We start from the raw sequence: 23,127 nt of genomic DNA on the forward strand, positions 1-23,127 counted from the left end.
AATGGAAAGGGTGCAGCCAACAAGTATTTCTGTGAATTAGTGGGGCAAAGTGCATGGGATATGTAGCACATATGTAACACAATGAGCGCAAACACATTTCAGTCTAAATCAGGGAGTAAACATATTTACATACTTTTTTGATACTGACCAACTTGGAGATATTCCAGTATCATCGTGACCCAATTAAGACTGATAAATAAGAGCTTCCAGCCTTCTGGGCCCCACTAATTCAATATGGTGTACCTTGGCATAAAGCTGCATAAAGTAGCTTAAGCGAGAAGAAACTGCACACATGCACACTACCTGCACCATCTTCATGCACATAATCCTTGGTCACTTGGTCTTGGTTGCATTTGACGATTCATTTCTTTTACTCTCCCTGATTCTTATTTGCAAGTTCAAACAGTGTACCCTAAAAAAAATCTTATTTTAAGTCACCATGTATGTTATAAAGGTCAGCTGTGACATGTGCTATAATAAAATCAAGCTGTCTGTCTTGAGGTAAAAATTAAAAAAATAGTGTGATTCCTATTTGAATTCAATTCAAATTAGTTTTTGTCATGGCTAGTATCACTTACAGTGAATGAACTAACTGATTTGTTTAATTAGTATTGATTAGCTATAATGCATAGAGTTGACAGGCTTAGTTTAGTATTTACCTACCTACCTTTACTTTTCCATCCAGAAATGAAAAAGCTTTAGCTCAGAGGTGGCACACATTCAAGATGAGTCACGTTTCCCGTGGATGATAAAACCCAAGACAGGTAAAGCCCTAACAGACTTTCTCTAATACCTTGGTACATTGGGAACATTGTGGCTGAAGGTGCCTCTTCATTTAACGAACATTCACATGCAGCTGTCGATGCAATCCTGATTAGGATTTAGTAATCCTGTTTTGTGATTTGTGCCAACTGAGCTGAAACCTACTAGACAACCATCTTAAATTTGTATCTGTGCAACTGGCCTGTTCCTTGACCGGGTGATGGTCTTAGTGTCTTGGCACTTGTCCGAGCCGCGTGGCTTTCACATATGGTACTTACTGCGTGTGTGTGTGTGTGTGTGTATGTGTGTGGTGGAAAAGAGCTTCTCCCTAGCCTCCCTGTCCATGCCCTTAAGCAACAGAAGCATCTTCCCGCCTCCAGCAGCCTGAACAAGTAGTTGTGGGTGACGTCTTTCATTGTAGATGTTGTGCACGGTGGGTTGGGTGGTTCCTCTGATACGCTCTGCTGAACACATCACCCATCACATCATTCTCTCTCATTCAAAACTGTGGTAGGATAATTTGTATCCAAAGCAGTGTTGCGTCTTATCCTAATGTAGGTCTTCAAAAGCAACTCTGTTGACCACTATTTGGGCGAGATCTGGAGGGCTTAAACCGTTTAGTTTGTTTTATATGGCAATCAGAACAATGTCATTTCAACCAGAGTGGTCTATAGCAGTACCAAGTCACCACACAGATATGCCTGAATATCCAGTTCTTGGTCCTCCTCCTAAATATCTAAATACATAAAGTTAAATTATTGTGTCAACAAACCCGTTGAATCAATTTTTGAATTTTAATAGTATATCAAATGACACTGTCTAATATAAGTGGAGTGGAGTTGAAAAAGCTTTATAGAGAGTTTCAGCTCATTGTTTTACATGTCAGGGTTACTTTACTGTTGTGGTTCTCTCTCACTGCTCCCACAGCTGTTTTCAGTGAAAAGGCACTAAAGAAACCCACGCAGTGCAGCAACCTAGTTGTACATTTAAAGAGGCAGATGGGCAATTCCTGTCAGACGCTGATTAACAACCAAAAACGTTAAAAGAGAGTGAGTATTTGACTTGCGTTCATACAGTGGCCAGTCACATAACTTAAAAAAAAAAAATCTGTCATTACACTACATAAGAATTATATATTAGATGGATTGTGATAAAATTTTGCAGAGGCATTCATGATCCCCAGAGGATTAAGACTCCTGACTTCTCCCTCCTTTACAGCCATGAATTCCATTTTTCTAGAATGAAAGTGATAGTTCTTCTTAGACTCAGTGTGATGCATATGCGGTGACTGACATTTTCCCTGCCTGCTCCTGATATAAAACTACACCTAGGCCCAGATTGGAAGCATCTGTGTGTAAATTAAAAAGTTTACTAATGTCAAGGAATGTGCAAGGATTCGTGACTCATCCAGGTTGTCTGTTAATTTCTTGTGTAGCTGTTGGTGGTTTTCAGGGTGTGTTTTCTCTCTTCACTGGAGAGTTTTTTTCTCCACGTCCTCATTAAAATCGTTTGAGGAATGCCACAACTGTCACTAATGCTAGCGTAGCTCTTCACGTGTTGAAGCTATTGTTTTCCTAATTTGTACAATCTCACCCAATCTAACCTGACAACACATTAGTTGAGGTTGAAAGAATTATGAATGTTGGTCATGTAACCAGGGATATTCACTATGGGTTATTGTTGTTCAGATGATTAACCTATGCAAGCCAACTGATGCCAGTTATCACTTTCCATAAAAATGATTAATATTCACGTATGGGATGATGGAAAGCGTATGGATTACAGATATCCTGATGTTGCTGAAGGTAAGTGTTCATCTTACCATTGCTTATCATGCCATTCGGCTGTTAACTCAGTGTTTACTATTGTTTTGCTTACAAGCTGAAAAAAACGCATTTCATCACCTAACCAGTTTTGAGATTTGTCATGGCAGTTGATAATACAGCAAGTTATCACCCGCCCACAATTTTTTTAAGTTGGATAAGATAAAAAAACCATCGCAAAGTCTACCTGTAGAACTACTACTTGGTCTACTGGATTCTCATGTCCACATCCTGTTCTCTTTCTTATTTATTATCTTATTGGACAAATTGCACATGTTACACATTTGGACATTGAAATGCAACCTGTTTGCAACCCCTCAGATACTGATGCCTGTTCACCTCATTTGGTGCCTGATACTGACGAACAAGGCACCCTTCTTCGTCAGTATTAGATGCTCAGAGCAGCTGTTGCAGCCATCCCTTCATTCTAGACAGTTCTCATTTACAGTTCATCAAATATCAACATTCATGAACATCTAATATTGCTGCAGGCATAACAGACCTGCAGACCGAACTATTTGGTTGGATTCAGGAAAAGATGATGGTTTGGGTTAAAATAAGAATGTTACTGTAAAACTTTTTTAAATGAGCCTCTCTAATCTTATTAGTAATTAAATGTTTGCGAAGTTATGACCAAACTTTTATCCAAGGAATATTCTTAGTAAAACTATAACTGTTAACTGTTATTTATATACCATATATATTATAGTCAGTATTCGTAATAACAAAGACCAAAATCTCCCCCTACAGACATGTAACTGAAGTGACATTATCAACTAACTTCCTCTTTCTGTTTTCGTGAAAATAAAACAATAAAACACTAAACTTCATGAACACACATGAAATTGCACATAAGATTCAAGACTACATTACTTGTGTAGTTTGATTGTGTAATGAGTAATTAATCACATTCCCATTAGCCTAAGCTGTAGTTTGTGTTTAATGCTAATGTTTGCATGTTAACACGCTAATCTAAGACGTTAAACATGAGCATGGCACTTCAGCATTGTCATTGTGAGCATGTGAGCCCTGCTGATGTTAGCATTTAGCTCTGAGAACAGAATGTACAGCCTGACAGAGCTGCTAGCATGGCCATACTCTCCTAGCTTGTTTAAAAAATGTAGTAAAGCCAGTGGACTACAGTATGTACTGTACCAAATATTTGATTTTCATTCATTGCATTTTATATTCACATGTAAACAAAGCCCCACTATTTCATACCTAAAGTGGCGGCTGTGGATCAGAAGTAGAGTGGGTCGTCCCTCAATCGGAATATTGGTGGTTCGATCCCCCAGCAATTGTCCTTGGGCAAGACACTGAATCCGAACTTGCTCTAGAAGCATGGCTTCAGATTGTGAATGTGTGTGAAACAATAGTCTCCTCCAACTTAGATTCCTCCTGAGTGAATGATGTGCGAATGGGTGAATGAGGATGTCACGTGAAAGCGCTTTGAGTAGTTGACATGACTAGAAAGGCGCTATACAAATACAGACCATTTACCATATAAAGTTCTTCATACTAAACCTATGCTTTTGAATTGAATTGAATTGATTAATACAACAGACCATCCTTCAATCTGTAGTTTAAGGAGGTAAATACTTAACGTAAAAAAAAATTAAAACCCCAAATTGAAATAAATTTGAGGAAGATGATGAAAGTCTTTTTAAACTTCAGGATTTATTCAACAACCCTTTATTGTCACAGTTTTGGACTTATACAAAGTTGTAGTACAAAAATTAGTAAAATCGCATATGTCTTCTTAAATATAAGAGCATCATGTTTAAATTAATCAAAAATGTACTTCTATACAGTGACAAAACACATAATGAAATGTTTAAAGCAGTAACCTCAATATTGTTAATGAAAACAGCTCTTTTACAGTCATACAACATAATATGATTTTTTATAAAACAGCCTGCTATTAAACATCTATGTCTGTAAGTTACTTTTCTTGATGAAATAGTAATGACCCTACTGAAAACATACATTCATAACACTTAAACAGTGGCTTCAATGCAGCATCATGACATTTCTGACTTTGTACTGGAACAGTGCGTCAGTTTATTGAGCATCAGTTTGTTTCTATGTGAAAATCACTTTCGTGATTTTTCATTATCTGTATGGACAAAATGTTGCTCTGAGTATGTTACTCATAATAAAGATGTACAGGTGTACCTATCTGCAGTGACAGACCACTCTGAATTGTGGTTTCAAATGCATGGATAACTAAAGTCACTGCTGGTTGACCAGGTGCTTTACAAGTTAGACCTTGCGGACAGTAACCAATTGCATTTGTTTATAAGATTAAACATTTTAGGATGTAGGTTTTGTTTTATCTAATCAACAAATCTGCAGGGAATTTGACTGTGGAAGACATTTCAGTGACTTCAGTGACATCACCTCACAGTGAGGTTTTATATCAACAAAAATAATGTAGGAGCAAATACACAACATTATGTTCTGTTCACTTTTGTGCCAACAAGGTTCTAGTGTGAATAGAAGCCAATTTTTGATATAATGTCATTATTTTACTTTTTCAGTGCTCCCCAGCTACTGTTTGGTTAATAGGCCAGCATCACTGCAACCCTGTTAGTAAGCACACCATTAATTCGTTGTCCCCTGTTGGGTGGTCTTGTAAGAAGGGAGGAAGGGCAAGTACTGGAAACATCTAAACCGTTTCAAAACACAGTTGCAAAGAGGGATATCATAACACGATTGGTCACACATGTTTTTGCTCTCCACTTGAACCTTGTCCTGCCAGCTCTTGATGCCCCGCTCTTTGTCAGTGCCTGAAAAAGAAAAGATACAGTTAGCTGAAAGTGATGTTATGGTTTGTTTGATCATCCAGTATTCATTATTAGTACTTTGTCATACCTGGAATGGTGTTGTCCAGGATAAATCCAAGGAATCCTCCAATGAACATATGTGTGGTGAAGAGCACTACAATCACTTGGTCCAGCTCTTTTATCCCTTTAAACAGCGAAAAGAATAAATTAATATAATGTGTTACCCATACAGAGTGCATAACTGTAAATCTCACAGGGAGATTATCTCCTTTTCCTGGGAAAAACACGGAGTTGCTCCCCTCAATATGTAATTGTAAATATAACTATATAAGTTTAGATATTATGATAATATGCAATGAAAGCAGTAACACTGTGCACAGTTTCAGCATACTGCACCCCCCTCATATGCATCACAGTGGTTTGGTCCACTGCTTACCATCTTCATAAATTAGCCTTCGGTACATACTTAAAACAGAGGATATGTCACACATGTTTCCATACTTCTACTAGAACAAAACACATTTACAGTTGTAACCAGACTGCAATTTTTACTATCCATATTTTCATATTTAACCCGTGTATGTGACATAGTCTTGCAGGTTTATTGTGGTAAGTGAAGCTCCTCGGTGTGAAAGGAGAGAAGCACCAGCACATTTTTTGCAGAAAAGGAAAATAGGGGGTACTTAAACTAACAACAGCTAGTGTCATTCTTTTTAATTCAGCTTCAAACCTGATCCAACTCCACCTCACTGAGGTTAATTTAGAGCTCATTAATTTTTTCCCATTTGAAAGTACAATTTACCTCTCACTTTACAGGTCTATGACTGATTAGGAATTAATTTGTCTCAGTACTTAGAACTCATAGGTGAATGGTCACATGAGGTTTGCCTGGGAGGAGTGAATTGTGATAGCTACTTCATAGATTTATGATGGAATAGCAAAATATGTAACCAGGGGTGGAAATGGGGGTTGAGTATACAGCACCTATATAACTGTTGATGCCACATGTGTTTGACCAACCCCCGCTCCATTTTAACCACACTCGTGAACAAGAGATATATTAGCTTTGTCACCTCAAGCAGCATCTTACTTGAAACCCAGAGGGAGCAATCTAACATTTTCTGGCAGAGAACCACGGCCTCAGATTTCCTGACAGTTTCACACTCAGCTGCAAAGTGCCCCAGTGCGGACTGAGATCATGATCTATGGAAGCTGCCAGGACTGCATCATCTGTACAAAACAGAGATGATTATCAAACCAGGTACTCTCCCAATCTTGGCTGCACCTTATCTGGTTGATGAATATCACAAACAGAATCCATGACAAGGGACAGCATTATCAGATTCCCTGAGGGACACAGACGTACGCCCTCTCCAAGTCCACAAAATACACGTAGACTGGATGGTCAAACTCCCACGACCCCTTCAACAACCCTACAAGGGAAACGAGCTGGTCCATTGTTCCGTAACCAGGATGGAATCTGCATTGCTCCTCCTGAATCTGAGGTTTGAGGTGGAGCCTCTTTTCCAGCACCCTGGAATAAATTTCCCTGTGAAGATTGCATGGTGTGATACCCAGATATTTGAAGCATAAGCTCTTGTCCCCTGTTTTGAAAATGCTGTCCCCAACCTTCATGCAACAATGAAAAGGTTTGTCAGCCAAGGCAGCCCAACACTGTCCAAAGCCTTCAGCATCTCTGGTTGCATCTCATCCACACCTGGCAACTTGCCACTGAGGAGCTTCTCCATTACTTTGGAGTCCTCAGACTCTTCCTCTTCCACAGAGGACATGTCAGTTGGGTTTAGTGTTCTTTCCATGATATCCCAGTCCGAGTCAACAGTTCTCCATCCCCGCTGAACACACCCATTTGCCGAGCGGTTTACCAGAGCTTCCAAAAGAACTTCTTCATTGCCTCTAAACTCTAAACAACAAGGTTTTCACTGCAGCTACCGTCAAAGCCAAAACCCTTCTGGCCACCTGGTACCTGTTGTTGAGGAGCAGTTAAAAAGGCCTCCTTCTTTAGCCTGATGGCTTCCTTCACAACCCTGTCCAAGATGCCATCCAGAGACTACAAGAAGGCCAGATAATGAACTGTTGTTCAGTGCAAAAGCACATACAACAGTAAGAGCCTTCCACTGGTACCACTCAACCTCCTGCACCAACTCTGGCTCCTTAACCACCAAGGAGGTGACATTCCTGATCCCTAGAATCCCTCTGCAATCATGCCAAGGAGCCCACCTTTGCCTGTGACAGGGACCTCACAGTGAGGCAGCGCCACATTACTCCTTCAAGTTCCCCTCTCGTGTCTGACCCAGTGTCTTTGACCCAATGAGGGAACATATGGTTCTACTTGGCTGGGGGAGTGGCGATTCTTTGGGGGGGATCTTATAAGATGAAATGCACTTAATTGACAATAAGATCTTTATATAAATACAAATGTAGCAATAAATTGAAAGTCAATTTTTTTTTTCATTTAATGTAAATTATGCAAAATGACAAACTATTTTAAAAGTATTATTAACAGTATTTTTTATGTATTTAACACTATTAAATATTACTATATTGCCAACCTGAGTAAACCTGAGTAGTAAAGTTTGTAAAATTATAGAAAATGCTGCTACTTTTGTCAATAAAAAAGTCTTAGTTAAAGTTTTTATTTCAAAGACAGTGTTTTTATTAAAAATAATAATAAAAGCGATTAAAAACAGACATTTAATGTATTGCAGTTAACCAGAATATTTTTGTTAAGTGGTATGACACATTTCAACATGTATACTGTATTCAACCACAAAGTGTCTAGATAAGCTCAAGTTGCAGCAGAATACTTACTTACTGCTATGTATTGCGTTTGCTGCCACAGAAGAAAAATAAAAAGCCTCTACTCATGAAAATCTTATGTTTATTGTCCCTCCCAACAGTGAAATGAAATATCTACCCTTGCATTTTTGCCCTTGCCTCATCCACATGGAGGTCAAGTTAAGTCTAATAAAACAAAAAGAAATACAAGCCCCTTCAAAACAAAACCAACAGAAACTGGGGCCTGACAATAAAGCCTGCAGGACGGGATAATATCCACTCCACACATGACCTGTCTCTGATCCATCTGTTGGATGGATGACATACTTCCTCGGCCAGAAACCCATATATCTGTACTGTTTTTAACCCTCTGAGGTATATACTTTGATTCTGAATTCCCTCCACATGTTCAAAAATGACATTGTCATTATCAGATGTATAGTAGCAGGTGCAATACCTTTGGTATAACTTCAGCTTAGTTCAAGTGCCGCAATGGAAGATAAGACAATATTCCAGAGCAGTGAAATCTTGACTCCAAAAATCTGCCTGGACCATTTTTCAAAAGTTTGCAGATTTAGATCTAGTCAGCAAGCCCTTCTCAGTCAGCACAGCCAGACTTGTGGGGATGTTGTGGGTTGTCTCCAAGAGCTAACAACTGCTCTGTCCAGTCTCCAGAACCATTTAAGCCAGACTGCCAGCTCTACCTGTGCTTCACCAGCCGTGTGGTAACTTTTAGTTGTCCAACTTTTGTCCATCTACCGTTTGTTTGTTAAAGCAGAGAAATGTGAATTGCATGGGCCAGTCATTGAGTGGTCCAGTCCAGACTTCAAAGATTCCTTGGCTTTGCTAATTTTCATATGAGATTGGTAGAGTTTATACTATAGCTGCAGTGTAGCGAGAATAGAGGTAGTATAAACAAGTATAGTACAGATAGATGAATCCAAATCTGTACCAAATTTCATGGCAATATTTCACTCAGAACCAAAAAGATCAACCTTATAGTGGCAAAAGAGTAAAAGCCACGGGGTCACCAAAGCCATAAGGAGTCATCACTGGGGGAGCTTGAATATCTGTACAAAAATTCATAGTAATCGAATAGTTGAGGAGATATTTCACTCTAGACCTACTGGTCAACATTGCCTTGGGTAGAGCCATAGCACCATCTGGGAAGTTTGGCCTTAAATTTGACAGTGCACTCTGCAGAGCCACAGACGTCTAGCTATTTGGACTTATAGAAGTTGCTTGGTGGCTGAGGGGGAGCCTCTGTAATCACTAGACCACTGGCACTCCAATTTCCTAAGTCAGAGTTGGCCTTTCATGTGGCATGTGTTACCAACAGCACATGGGTGAGCAGAGCAATACAGAGCACCATTGACTATGAGGAAGCCTGCATGTCCGATGCTCTGCTTTCATAATTTCCTTCAGGCAATAAACTGCCTAATGAAGTTGTATTGAATTAAATCAAGAATTACTAAAAGCACTGTTGTAGTTCTGAACACACTCTTATTCAAAAAACTGATCCCAACACAAACACACACACACACACACACACACACACACACACACACACACACACACACATACACACTTACACAAACACACAGACATTTCCTGCCCAGAGAGGCAGCAGTCAAAAGTTCAATGCACCCGGTGAGTTGATTTAAGTCCCACAGCCTGTACATCTAAAGACGTCTGGGTGAGCATCAGTTTGTTTACAAAAAGCGCTGACAGGTCTCCTCTTGTCTGGGGCTATCAGCTGAGTGTTGAGGCTGGAACTCAGGAGTGCTTTATCTGAGCTGGGCAGATTACAGCCAGTGACATGGGGGGTGGCCAAGAGGATTGGGAGCTAAGCAGCCTAGACCTGAGAAAACCAGACAAACCCTCATGCCCAATGTTGAACTCTGGATTAGCACTTTCTTGGGAGACACTCGCATCACATGACTCATGGGATCAAGGTCTTATGTCTGCAGAGAAGAGCTGTTTAATCTTGAGGATTGCTCTTTTGATGGCGCTTCATAGGAGGTGGCCACAAACACACTCCACAGCCAATCAATGTGTCATCAAAAACAAGGAATCATCAGCTGATGGTATGCGATTGATCTCTGATTTGTTGTAAGATCCCTGATGGGTCAGCCTTGCATCTGTAAAAGCTCCAAGTGGTGGTTTAATTTGTTGGATTAATGGTCCATGGCTAGATTAGTGTAATTGGGTTCTACCTGTTGTGTGTAGAGTGTGTATGTTTGTACATGAGTATGTCTGTATGAATGTATGTATGTATGTATGAGTGCATGCAAATGAATGTGTAATGACGTGACTAATTTTCTGTCTTGCAACAGTAAGTATTTCTTCTTTTTTGTCAATCATTTTTTCTCCTTTTTTTCCACAGATTGGCTTCCCTGGCCAAACACCAGTGACACTGATGAAGTGACGACATAATCCGTCGACTTTTCACCCACATTTTTGTACGCAACTAATCCAGAGGTATCACTAAGTTCGTATTAAACCTGGGTGGTGATGAGTAAGAATTTTGCCGTCTGTCACCTCATTTTCTCCCTTGAACCTTTTGTAAGAGCTGTCGGGTTACAAATATAGTTCATAATTATCAGAACTCTTATGTGAACTTTTACTAGAATTTATGTGAGGTAGCGGACGGGTTCACCGCATTACAGCTTTTCATGCAGTAGCAGGACAGTCAAATGTTTTTCATGAGACCAGATTAAGATTAATCAGTGATATGCTCAGGCAAGCAGAAAAACATTGAAAATGAAATCTAATCTGAAAATGTGGGTATTACTTCTAGTAAAGACTAGTGATCCTGCTTGAGTATTTCTCATGTATCAGTGGTGTATTTCAAGAACCATCTTCCCTTTAGACACCCTCAGCCTTATACCTTAGGAATAATAAGCAAAAAGTCATGTGTGAATGTGTAAAGAATCAAGATCAAGAGTGTAAAAGCCCCACCAGTGCCCCCTACAGACTAAACATCCTCTAACACCAGCTGGACGAACGCGGTTTGACCTGACTGTCCGACCAACTGAGATACAAACTGACTGGCATTTCTGTCCTCAATCTGTCTGTTTGGGGTAAAACAAACACAAAAAGAAAAGTAAAACAATTAAGAAAGTTTCCCTTGTCACTTAAATCTAGGTCAAAGACTAAAGGTAACCAAGTGTTTGCCATCTGGGCCTGTGGGATTTGGGAACAATTTAGGAGCTTAGGCTGGCAGAACCGTTGCTATCTTTTCAAGGGTAATTTATAAGTGGAGCAGTGGGAGCACACAGCTCTCCGTCACTCCCCTGATAAAGATATATAGCCTGGGTGTGTCCATATGTGAAGTTTGCATTTTTATCACAAACACACAGGGAATGAGAAACATGTATGTATAAATGTCTCGTCAAAATTCTGAATTTCTTTTCTCTGTTTCTTCCATATCCTACTCACACATCTGTTTGACTTTCACTTTCTGTTATGGGACAGCAGCAGGGATTTGGGGGGGCTTGTGACTTCAATATTCATATTCTACATGTTCCCCAACAACTTGTCGTCAGCCATTCAATTGCGATCCTATTTGACTGTCAAGACTAGATAAATTATTTTTTTTCAGATGTTCAGTTGTTCTCAGTTTCAGTGATTGAGTCAGCGAAGACGAATTACTTAATGTGCGTGTGTGTGTAGGTCTGTTTGAAAATCACCTGTGTCAATGATGCCAGGATTGGAGTGAAACCAGGTGGGTAGAACAAGACCGCTGAAGGTAGAGAAGCCAAGGATGAGGAGGTTTCGGGATGAGTTAAGGTCCACATACTGCAGAGAGAGAGAGAGAGAGAGAGAGAGATTTGTTGATCTGCCTCTGGCTGCGACCTCTGTTTTGGAACTTTACTAAAATGTGATTAGAAATCATTTGGAGCTCCAAATAAGACCGGGTTTCTGGTCCAGGACTTACATGTATTTGGTCATGACCAGTCAACACAGGCCAGAATGGGGGCTGTGCTGCGTTGACTGATTTAATTGTTAAGAGGCAAACTTTCTCCAGCCCAATTGTACAAAATGACTATGATATTGTACATTTCTAGTTGTTGACTGATAGCTAAAGACCTGCCCTATTCCTGAGTTAGCTTCTGTTCTAGCAGCTTTCAGCTCTCATGCATTTTCCCATTGGGGATTTCTTTCATTAGCCTTTCTGAAAATAAAAGAAACGTGATACTGGGGTTTTCTGTCAGTGTTCTAAGCTAAAGCTGATAACCTTGTCATTACAACCATTTATTTTACTATGCTGTACTATAGCTTCCATAAGGTTTTGACACCTATGACTCACTCTCAAGGGAGCCGTAGTTGTTCAGTGCAAACAAAATAATCATTGGAATATGGACACAAAAGAGTATCATGTTTCCTGTTTTTTACAAAGACTGATACCCATATGGGAAAAATACGGCCTGGGTGGGACATTGGCATGTAGTGATGATTCAGTGATTACAGTGTTGCAAGGAAAGATATCTATATTTTGAGTTTCATTTTCTGGAAAATACTCCCTCACTACTCCCTGCTTGGAACTCCTCACCAAAATACTTTTTTCTTTTTTTCTAGTGCTCATCAAAGGAGACATGCCAGATAGTTACCCAATAAAAGAACTGAAACACTAAACCGTGTTTTTGATATTGTAATATTTTACATGTTCATCAAATGCTTCTGTCACATTTCTGACTTATTTAGGTGGAGATAAGTTCAACACATCTTGTCAATTTGTGTCATGTGAAACAGCTGAATATTCATCTTTTTAATCTCGGTTTTAAACACTCAGTTTGGTGTTTTGGTCTCTTATTTTATTATATTAGTTTTACTACTTTGTCTACAAGTGTTTAAACAGCTTCAATGCTAAGAAAATAATCACTTTGTTTAACTAAATACATTTAATTCATCCCAATAGGAAACTTCTGTTTTTGCTTAACAGATTACAGAGCCACAGCAGCAGCCCTGGGGCCAGCTAGGGTCTAGTCTCCAAAGTCCCCTTAGCAGGAATGTCACATGAGATGTAAAAGTGTAAAACATTGAAACGTGCTCACCTGGAGGTTTGATATCCCCACTGCTGCAATCATTCCAAACATAACAAGGAACATGCCTCCAATGACTGGCTCTGGGATGGTGATAAAAATTGCTCCAAATTTCCCAAAGATCCCCAAGACGATCATCAGAATGCCAGTCGTCTGTAGGACAAGTCTGCTGCCGACCTGGCATAAAATGAGCACAAGGGACTTGCTATTAAGTGTGTACAAATGGTTTCATCCATTATTCTCACTTGTCTCATTTTGAGTTGGATGCAGATGTGATGGAAAGAGAAAGCGGCCTCAGAAAAAGAATGCCCAGGTCAAGCCTGCACAGCCCATAAAACACCCAGTGAGTGGCATATCAGCAGTGGGAGCTGTGCTGCTCAAAGACAGATAACTATTTTAGGCTGGCTTGAGTATGTCAAACTGACACAGCGTGGCTCCGTGCTTTATGATTTTTACATACCATTCTAATGAAATCTTCCAAGAAAATGCGAATAAATTCATGAAGTTTTCCATTTCAATACGACCATTGTAAGTGTTGCATGCCAAACGCTGCATTTTCTATTCTCCATTCTAAGGAGTTACTACACTGTTGCCCATAAAGTAGGAATAATTGTTCAATACCCCCAATTTTGTTAAAGCCTGAATACACAGTTTGCAAAGGTTAATTGTGGTTTAAGTTTCACTGTGATATGTTTGGAAGAGTTTGATCAGTAAAGTTGAGAAGATATACACTTTATTTATCAAGAATAAATCATTTCATGAGAAGAGGTAAAAAACAGTTAATTCCAACTTTATGGGCAACGATGTAAATGAACAACAAACATATGTGTGATATCGTTCCAAAAATATGCAATTTGTCAGGGTTAGCTCTAGTGTGTTGCATCATCTAACAAAAACACAACAGGCAGATGATTTAATACAGTTTCTGAAATAGGGCCAAATCTAAAATGGAGTGTTTTCATACAAATTCACCAAAAGATTGAGCAGGAGAGAAAGAGAGCGCATAGTCTGTTCTCATAGTTTGATGGTCTCTAGACACGCCAGGGACACATATTTATGTTGAAAATATATTAGAATGTGCATTTTAGAGTCCTAAAACACAAGAGGCGAGTATGACATGTACCTTAGTAATGCCAAGTGCGGCGATGTTCTGGCTGTAGGAGGTGGTGCCATTTCCAGTTCCCCACAGTCCAGCCAGGATACAGCCCAGGCCTTCCATGGCGATACCTCGATTTATGGCGTGCGTCGGTGGAGGAGGGGCACCGGATAATCGAGCACAAGCGTAGTAGTCACCGATTGATTCCATGGTAGATGCCAGGACACCTGCCATCATTCCCAGCACTGAAGACACACTGACTGTGGGCAAACCCCACTGACCTATCACAGGAGTACAGGGAAGGCATACTTTAATTCTCCTGCACAGTAGCTACAGATTATTGCTCTCCACTTAAGACAGGAGTAACATGTAAGGACAAAGATTTCTGCCTGGACTTGACTTGACTTGACTTGACATACTCACCAAACATATACATGAGGTTATGTTTTTCTTGACGATTAAGACATCAAACACAGAACCAGTATGTTCTTTAAAGCAAGCATTAACCGGTTGAAGGTGTCAAACATTTCTAAAGAGATGATCGTAAAATGATTGTATCCCTCAAAGCACATACGTCAACATGGCATGTTAATGTAGATACTGAATATTTTCTGAATAATGGCGTAAATGCAGCACCTTTCAAAAACCATGCAAAGACATGCTCTCATGTACCAAGACACACATGGATAAAATACATGGGGTTATATTCATAAAACCCTTCTACATTTATAATTCCTCTGTCTTAACTGTACATATATTTTATTTTTAATATCTCCTCCTGTCTGCTGTAACATTGTAAATTTGACGAATAAAGGAATATCTTATCTTATCTGCGTGCTTCTCTTGCAGTTGGAAATTCCAGCACTGAGATCATATATATTTATATATGTGTGTGTGTGTGTGTGTGTGTGTGTGTGTATACAGTATATATACTGTGTTCAAGAATGATAATGTATTTTTACACTTACCTGGGTAAGGCACATGGAACCAAGGGGAGTTTGTTACAGCATCCAGGCTGATGTCTGTCCTGGCAGAGAAACCGTATTCATCGGACTTTGAAGGAAGGACGTCAAAGGTGGTCAGTAAGAAGCAAACCAGCCAGGCGCCACACATCCCGAACAAAGCCTAGAATTGTGTTGTCATCAGATATACAGAGTGTCTCAGCACATTTAAACGTAATGCATCAAGTTCAACCAACACACCATAAATGTCTGAAATTCTTTTAAGCAAATCCTTAAGGGCATTCACAACATGTTTTAAAGGCTAAAAATCAAGTAAAATATTATATTCACCTTCATAACTCGCCTCATATACAAAAATAACCTTCCATTTATATGATTTCTATCAAAAGCCACTAACAGTCCAATCTATCTTAAAACCACACACTCTTTATTGCATCATCTAAACAGTATGGAGATGAGAATGTTTTCACAACTATGTTTGATGCAGAATTATGAGCATAATCTAATTGAATAATGAAATTTGTAAATGCGCTGTTAGGCTCTCACATTAAATTTGAGCCTGCGTGTGACTCGATGCAACACGCCTCGGGCATTGGTGGGCACTTATGATTGTAATTGTATAAGGATTATGTGGGAGCAAAAAGTGCACAAGGATGCTTTTATCATATGCAGTGTTTGATCAGAGTCAAACGGTGGCTTGCGGGCAGAAAAACATGCCAGAAAAGACTTTGTTCTTCACATTTAACTCATTTCTGCTTTGATGTCATTTTGACACCTTCACCTATAGGATCCATGGGGAAGAGAAAAGTCATATTTACACTACAAATTAAACATATAATGTGATTTAAGTATGTCATGCACTGTATGGCTTAATGATGAAAAGGGATTGGCAAGAGACAGTGTATACTACTGGGCGGTGGCTAAGTAGGTGGGCTCTTTCTATGCTGCTCTGTAATCCCCAGCTTCATTCCTTCACACTAAAGACATTTTATGCTTTGTATGGATTGCTATTACAAGATGTGAGCCATTCTGACATGTCGAGGTGCTATACATAAAGCATTCAAAAGACTGGAGCCAAACTGGCTCAAAAGGTGTTTAGTTCTGTGGAGGAGATGCTTGCTCATGTGGGGATTCTTGAATCCCTAATTTTGAATTCTTGACTCGTTGGGTCTCTCTAATTAAAGAGTTTGGTCCAGACCTGCTCTTTATGGAAAGCGTCTTGAGATAATATTTGTCATGAATTGGTGCTATATAAGACTGATTGATGGAGCTGTATGATTTTGTCAACCTTCCAAACCTTTATTGAGTCAGCATTTCATTCAAATGTGAATTTTCTGTCATCACCACCATTCAAGATTGAAAGACCCAACCTTTAGGCTGCTGCCATCCCTTATTTATTTGGACTAGTGTTGACCAGTGATTCATGTTTTGTTGTTGATGGAAAAGAGTTAATCTGGAGTTCATGGATTAGCTGAGTACTGATTGACAGTAGCCCGTAAAAAACTGTGCTTGTGCTTGTCAGCTCGCACACTGATATGGTATGTAATTGTATGAATGTGAAGCAGGGGGGATGTTAAATAGGGCGTGTGTGCTTAACTAAAGCCCATCCTTAGATAAATAAAAGACATTCTCTGTGTTGGTCCACCATACAGAAGCCCCCCACCACCATCCACCACTCAAGTTGTGTTTTTTCAAGTCAAGAACTAAAAGAAAAGACCCAACCCTATTATTCTGACATGTACTTGTGTTTATTTTTCCCAGTCGAATTGGCTAATACTTGAATCTCAGATTTGGGTCTTAAAAAGAAAGATAACAACAATTTTGCAGAATTCACAAGATAATTCTCATGGAGTGTTTCCTGTCATTAGCTCGACAGACTGAACGCTCCACATGAGTTGGATCTCCTTTTCAAGGCCTCCCTGACGTGACCAATTTTCTCTGACAAACCTATTTCCTTTAAGGCAAGTTTGTTCAGTCCGCGCTGACTCTGTTGGTTAAGTGTGACCAAACAGTTCCTGTTCACATTATTTTTCCAAGCACACAGGATGAAAGCAACAATTTTCAAATTCATTTCTTCAAATCAAAATTCTAATTCCACTTTATTTTTTAATATAGATCAAGCACACTCTCCCACACTATCTGACTTAATTCAAGCAAATGTCACTTGCCTGCTCTTGTTTAGAAATATCATCTTTGATTTAATGATCTTCAATTAGCTACAAAAACATGTCAGTTCTGCACACTCAATTGGCAGACATTGGCTTGATACTGAGTGTATTTTTTCATTATAATGTGTAGGTTTGAGCAATGCAAGGAGGTTATAAGCAGGTTTTATGGATCATAGGTCCTAAAATTAAGATGTTATATTTTTCCCATGTTAGAAGACAAGCAGAACAAATGAGACCTGTATAATGTTGGTAACTCACAGAGAAGAGCTTGAAGAGTGGATACTGGAAAACTTTCCACTTCTTATCTTTGTAAGCAATCATTGGAACATTGACTTTGCTGAGATACTGAGAGAACAGGAGTATCAGACAGACTGTGCTGTGGGGAAAAAACAGAAGACAGACAAAATGCGTCACTCAGAGTCATTTCCCCGAAGGCATTGCCCTTACTCACAGCTATTTGGGTAACTGTGCTTAACCCTTGTGATGTCTTAACAGTCTGTATATTCCCCTTGCCCTAAGGGTAAAAAATGCCCCGCCTTACTAAACCCCTAAAATAAAGCAGCTTCATTGAATTTTAAATCCCAAATCTAGTTTGCATGATGAAACAACCTGTTATTCATCAATTCCATTCAGTCCAATTTATTTGTATAGCGCTGCTCACAAAACAAGTCATCTCAGAGCGTTTAGGGGGTTTTCTCTGCTGTCACATGGTGGCGGGTCATTCTTTGACCCTTAGGACAACAGGAGGGTTTTAGACATGGCATGCTTCCATAAATCACACTTATGAGGAGGTTGTAGAAAATGAAGACTCTTGTCTTTTTACACAACAGGCTTGCTCAGATCATACATAGACAGGATTATGGATAAGTAAGGGTAAGCCATATACTTGACTGTTAAATATTGTATATTCAAACATTGCTCTGGACCGATGCAGGTGTCATGATGCATGTTAATTCAGTGGGAAAATCTGGTGAACACTTGTCTACCAGCCAAAGTGACTAGAAATAATAATGACTGTAATATGGATAAAAGAATACATTAACTACATTTGCAAAACTTGCTTTTACACTTAAATCCTGAATTAAACAATTGACATTGAACAAGCCTGCACTGTGTCTTATTATAGACTGACATGGCAACATTTTTGAATGCTGAGAGAGTTGACTTTCTGTAAGCTGCTCGAGGGGAAGGGGGATGGGGGGATTGGGGCAGGTGGGGCGGGTAGGTGGAGGGGGGGAGACGGTGTTCAGTGAGGCTAAGAAGGATATGACTGATTAACATCCATTTATGGCACCAGGAGATGGATGTGCTGAACCTTTTAATACCCACAAGAATCACTTTAGTCTGCATTATCTGCAGATGGCCGTGGTAAATGAAGACAGATTTCATTGGTTGGACAGGGCAGGGACAAAGGTAAGTGAAAGGAGAATCATTGTGGAGTAGTGACATACAGTGGCAGCCGTTCTTTTAGGCAAATAAGATGGATTTGAATAATGGACATGACTCCTTTGATAAAGATCAGGAGTGAAAAACAGGCAAATAAATTCCTAATACAGAAATTTGGCCACACAGAAACATGGAAATTAGATTTTGTTGGAGTGCGTCAACAGGATAGAAGGAATGTATTGGACTTCTTTTCAGGGTTTGTTTTTTAGGAGTAACAGTCATCATACTTATCTTATCTTACTGCACTGTATTTGTGCCAACCTTCACAAAGGTAGGATTTCTTGCCAGGCTTTTTAGTTTCAGCTCAGTGATAAGATGGCTGAGTAAGCTCAATGAGATGGCTGTACACACTGTATGAATACATACAGGCAAATAACAAAATAAAGGGAAAAATGTGAATAAATAGATAGATTTAGGTTCCTGAATAGTATGTCATGTGAATTAATCCCCAGGTCTTGGGGAGACTTGGAAAAAACTTGGAAAACTCTATGCCAAGCAGAATTGACTTTTGTTGTTTTTTTCCTTTAATTTGTCACCTATCAGTAAATGCATGCAGTGCACCGAAGTAAACACTCACATAACTACATACATATGTCCTTATATTTTGCATAATACACCAGAGTAAAACACCATTCACTCACAGAGCTGCTATTCCCCAGTGACCTCCAGACTTCTTTCCAGCCTCGGTGAACAGCGACAGGCCAATGAGGTTGATGGTGGGAGCGATAGCCAGCGGGCCGATGTATTTCAGCACGAGTCCCACCAGCCCAGAAAAGCCCAGGACGAGCTGGAGCAAAGAGGACACCAGGATGGCTCCCTGGATCTGTGGACAACATGGCAAAAGGGGCACAACTGTGATACATATGCCAGGTTCTTAGTATTCAACTGTACATCTTAAATAACAGTAGTTTTCCAGGAGGTATCTTTAAACTTGTCTTTCTTAAATAAAAATGAACTTTTATTTCTTGTCAGTACTGAAAGGTAAGAAAAGGGACTCATATTACAGGCTACAGTTAAACACGTTTTTTGCCATGCTAATGCTTTATTTGGACTTTTGGACTGTAATGGTAATAAATTAAACCCTCTTTGAAGAAAGATTAATTTTAGTTGTGTTGGTTTATTAGTGAAATCGGCTGCTGAGGATCCATTCTAATCCTCCTTAGCTGCAGTGGGGTGAAGCATAATTTAACATAAGCTTGTTACGTCACTGTAATTTAGCCTAACTTATATTAACCACAATGCAGCTAACAGGACTGGTATGGATACAAAACCTGAGGTTCAAAGTAGTTGTATCTAATATTAGCAGTGCAGCATTGAAGCACGGTCTGAACATACTGTCGATAACGTTATATCATTGGGATGACGTTTGTATCGACGGTCTCCTTTTCCCCTCCAAAATCACAATTGGGAGGATTTAGTTCATGCTGTGAATGCAGCCACTGTCCTCACCACAAGAGAGGACCCTGCTGTGAACACAATGAATGTAACGCCAAACAAAATGGAACCTTGTCTGTATTTCAATGAATAGAGCACAGGCCAGAGGACTTCTAGACACCAAGGCTTTGTATTCTCCTCAGAGGAACATGCTGGTAAGCATTTTTCCTGAATAACATAAATGTTAAAAGTATTCATTAGTCATGGTTTTAATGCTGACTGAATAATACCTAATATAGTCAAACGTTTTGGCTTATAAAACGCTATACAGGCCTACAGTGCGTGTGATAATTATAATGGAGTTGTGATACAAAGTTTACTTAACAGACTATAACATACCACAACAAGAATCATGTGTCACGACCCTCAAATGAAAATCTTAATTTTCAAAGCACTACACAAAACAGTACATACATACAACATTGATAAAAGTCATAAAAGTCACAAAAGAAAAAAACTTAAATTTATGAGAAGAATCTTTAACCGACACAGGTACAGTAAATCTACCTCTGCAGATGGATTTATGATTCTTTGTCTTAAAAATCTCTCACTACACTGTGATTAAAATGGCATAGCTGTAAATCTTGGTAAGCAGATTTTTGTGTTAGAGTGCAAGTGGAAGTGAAAAAAACATACCCCACTACAGAAACAAGTGTTATTAGCACTTAATAAATCTCTCCTACTGAAAAGCAACGTAAAGTTGTGGCACGATCATTCCTTTTTATAAAATCCCCCTTTTGAACCAAAGATCTGTGACTGATGTATATGTCGTAATGATGACGGATAGCTGTACAAATATATGGTTCAGCAAGGACTGAACATGATATAACGTTCCAAACACTTACAACAAAAGTGAGTCAAGATGTTGAGAAAGAGTCATCCCACAAGCTCATATTAAACCCACTGAACCCACGCAAACATGAAAACAGCTCTATTATAAGGATACAACATATTATATGATGGGTATATGTTCGTTTAACCATTGAAAATAGCTCTTAATGAATCACTAAAAAGATTATGTGACACTGGGTTTCATTTAAACATAAATGCCCGGTCTTACCAAACTTCCTTGATTTTTATCAAAATGTTCTCTTCAATAGGATTTTAGGGTTTTGTTTGAGCTAAATGTTTGTGTTTGTACCCAAAGTTTTGCGTGTTAAAACAAAAGCTTAGTATTTGAATAGAATTTGGGGTTATCATGTCACCCAATGCTAAAGTTAATTGTCCACTTTGTTGGTAGTGTTTTACCTGTGTCAACATAGTTCTTAGGTATCAGTCCAAGTTTACAGGTTTCTCCCCAAAATTTTTTCACCTTCCATTTCGATAAAAAGATACACTTTGTCACAAACATACAAAATGGTAGAGGGTCTTCAGCGTTCCCCTTAAATCCATTAGCACTGCTAAGGTGACCAATTGGATAGGGGCACACGAGGGACTGAGGATAATTTTCCGGCTCAAGTGAATATTTTACATACCTCACGCATTCGTGACATCCAGACCTCATCAGAATGTTCCATCTGCAGCGGGCTGGTGCCGTTCTGCAGCTGCATGGACAGCATCACGGAAGATTTTGGGGCTGGACACTGCCATTTTGGCAGAGCAAGAATGGCCAGGGTTGGAGTGATGAAACTGAATGTCCCACCCTGAAGGATTGGTAACCTGCAAGTAAGGCGAGGGTCAGAGGGTTCAGAGGTCAGATGTCCCTTGACCCAACCATGTCAGGTCTCCGTGGACCAGAGTGACCCAGATCTACTCAAAGCAAGCCTTTAGGGAGAGCTGACAAATTTAATGAGCTTAAGGTTACTTTTCTCACAGACCGGGAGTCTGCTCAGTCCAGTCAGGAGGCAAAATACTGTATCAGGACTAAAACAAATCTCATAACAAATCTTAATGATTTTGGAGACCTATTTCACACGGATTTCACAAACAGTGGGAGAGAAATGATTTAAATGTCTACGACCAAGACCTTTCTAGGTTTAATTTCATTTAACAAAAGTTTAGTCATCAGGAACAGTGATTCTGTGCTTTTTCCACTTTTTTATCCTGGTTATTATCTTGAGATGCCCTGGGGTGTTCTGGCCCCTTGCTTACATAATTTCAACTTTTACTGATGCAGTTTACCTGCAGAATATCAACATTCACTGTATTCTAACTAATCCTATCCTCTGTATGGTTATATGTTCTCTCTGTGTTTTTTCTCTGATATTTCTGATTTTATGTTTACAATTTAGATTCGTCATCCCAAATGCATGTTTTCACAGTTTTCTTTGCAGCACTCCCTTTGTAAGATCGTATACTCGGTTCAATGGTGTTTGCTCTCAAGGGCTTAACTGAATGTGAGGTGGCTGCACGTTTTCAAGTTGAACTTGGGAACAACTTCTTTAAAACATAAAGGGAAACAGATGTTTTCACAGGGGCTTCATGAAATAATGCGGACTGTCCATATTATTTTCATTGCTTTTGTTTTGTTGCCAATTACATTTTTCTTTGCACTTTTGTCTGTATATTTACGGTTTTAAAACTCTAGCCCTCCACAGTTTTGAAAGGTGCAATAAAAATAAAGATTAGCTTACTTATTATTCATGTCAAAGTGTTTGCTGGGATCCCTTTTTTGTACCTTTAAGCTTTTGCCAAACTGTGTAGGTAGAGAACCATAACAAAAGTATTTGCTATTTGCTCAGGCTTACTGGTGCAGCAGTGCTGATGGGGCAGGAAAGTGTGTGTCCAGCCCTGTACTGTACTGTACTGTACTGTACTGTTCTTGTTCTGTTGTAAATCTAATCATCTGTACATACTTTATGTTCTGTAG

At 39.4% G+C, this 23,127-nt stretch overlaps 1 protein-coding gene across 1 annotated transcript in view; it reads right to left on the bottom strand.

The window, feature by feature from the left end:
• Positions 1–5,035: 5,035 nt before the first annotated feature.
• The window catches only part of LOC139201473 (solute carrier family 23 member 2), a 29,810-nt gene continuing 11,718 nt past the window's right edge, over positions 5,036–23,127 (bottom strand). The window contains exons 4-12 of the mRNA XM_070830798.1: positions 21,794–21,977; positions 19,526–19,707; positions 17,697–17,814; positions 15,277–15,433; positions 14,336–14,589; positions 13,225–13,389; positions 11,860–11,968; positions 5,460–5,555; positions 5,036–5,374 (exon numbers count right to left, since the gene is read on the bottom strand). Coding sequence (XP_070686899.1) covers positions 5,190–5,374; positions 5,460–5,555; positions 11,860–11,968; positions 13,225–13,389; positions 14,336–14,589; positions 15,277–15,433; positions 17,697–17,814; positions 19,526–19,707; positions 21,794–21,977 — 1,450 coding nt within the window. The 3' untranslated portion in view covers positions 5,036–5,189. The remainder of the gene's footprint in view (positions 5,375–5,459; positions 5,556–11,859; positions 11,969–13,224; positions 13,390–14,335; positions 14,590–15,276; positions 15,434–17,696; positions 17,815–19,525; positions 19,708–21,793; positions 21,978–23,127) is intronic.

The sequence above is a fragment of the Pempheris klunzingeri genome, chromosome 5 (genome assembly GCF_042242105.1).
Source record: "Pempheris klunzingeri isolate RE-2024b chromosome 5, fPemKlu1.hap1, whole genome shotgun sequence".
Classification (NCBI taxonomy): Eukaryota; Metazoa; Chordata; class Actinopteri; order Acropomatiformes; family Pempheridae; genus Pempheris; species Pempheris klunzingeri.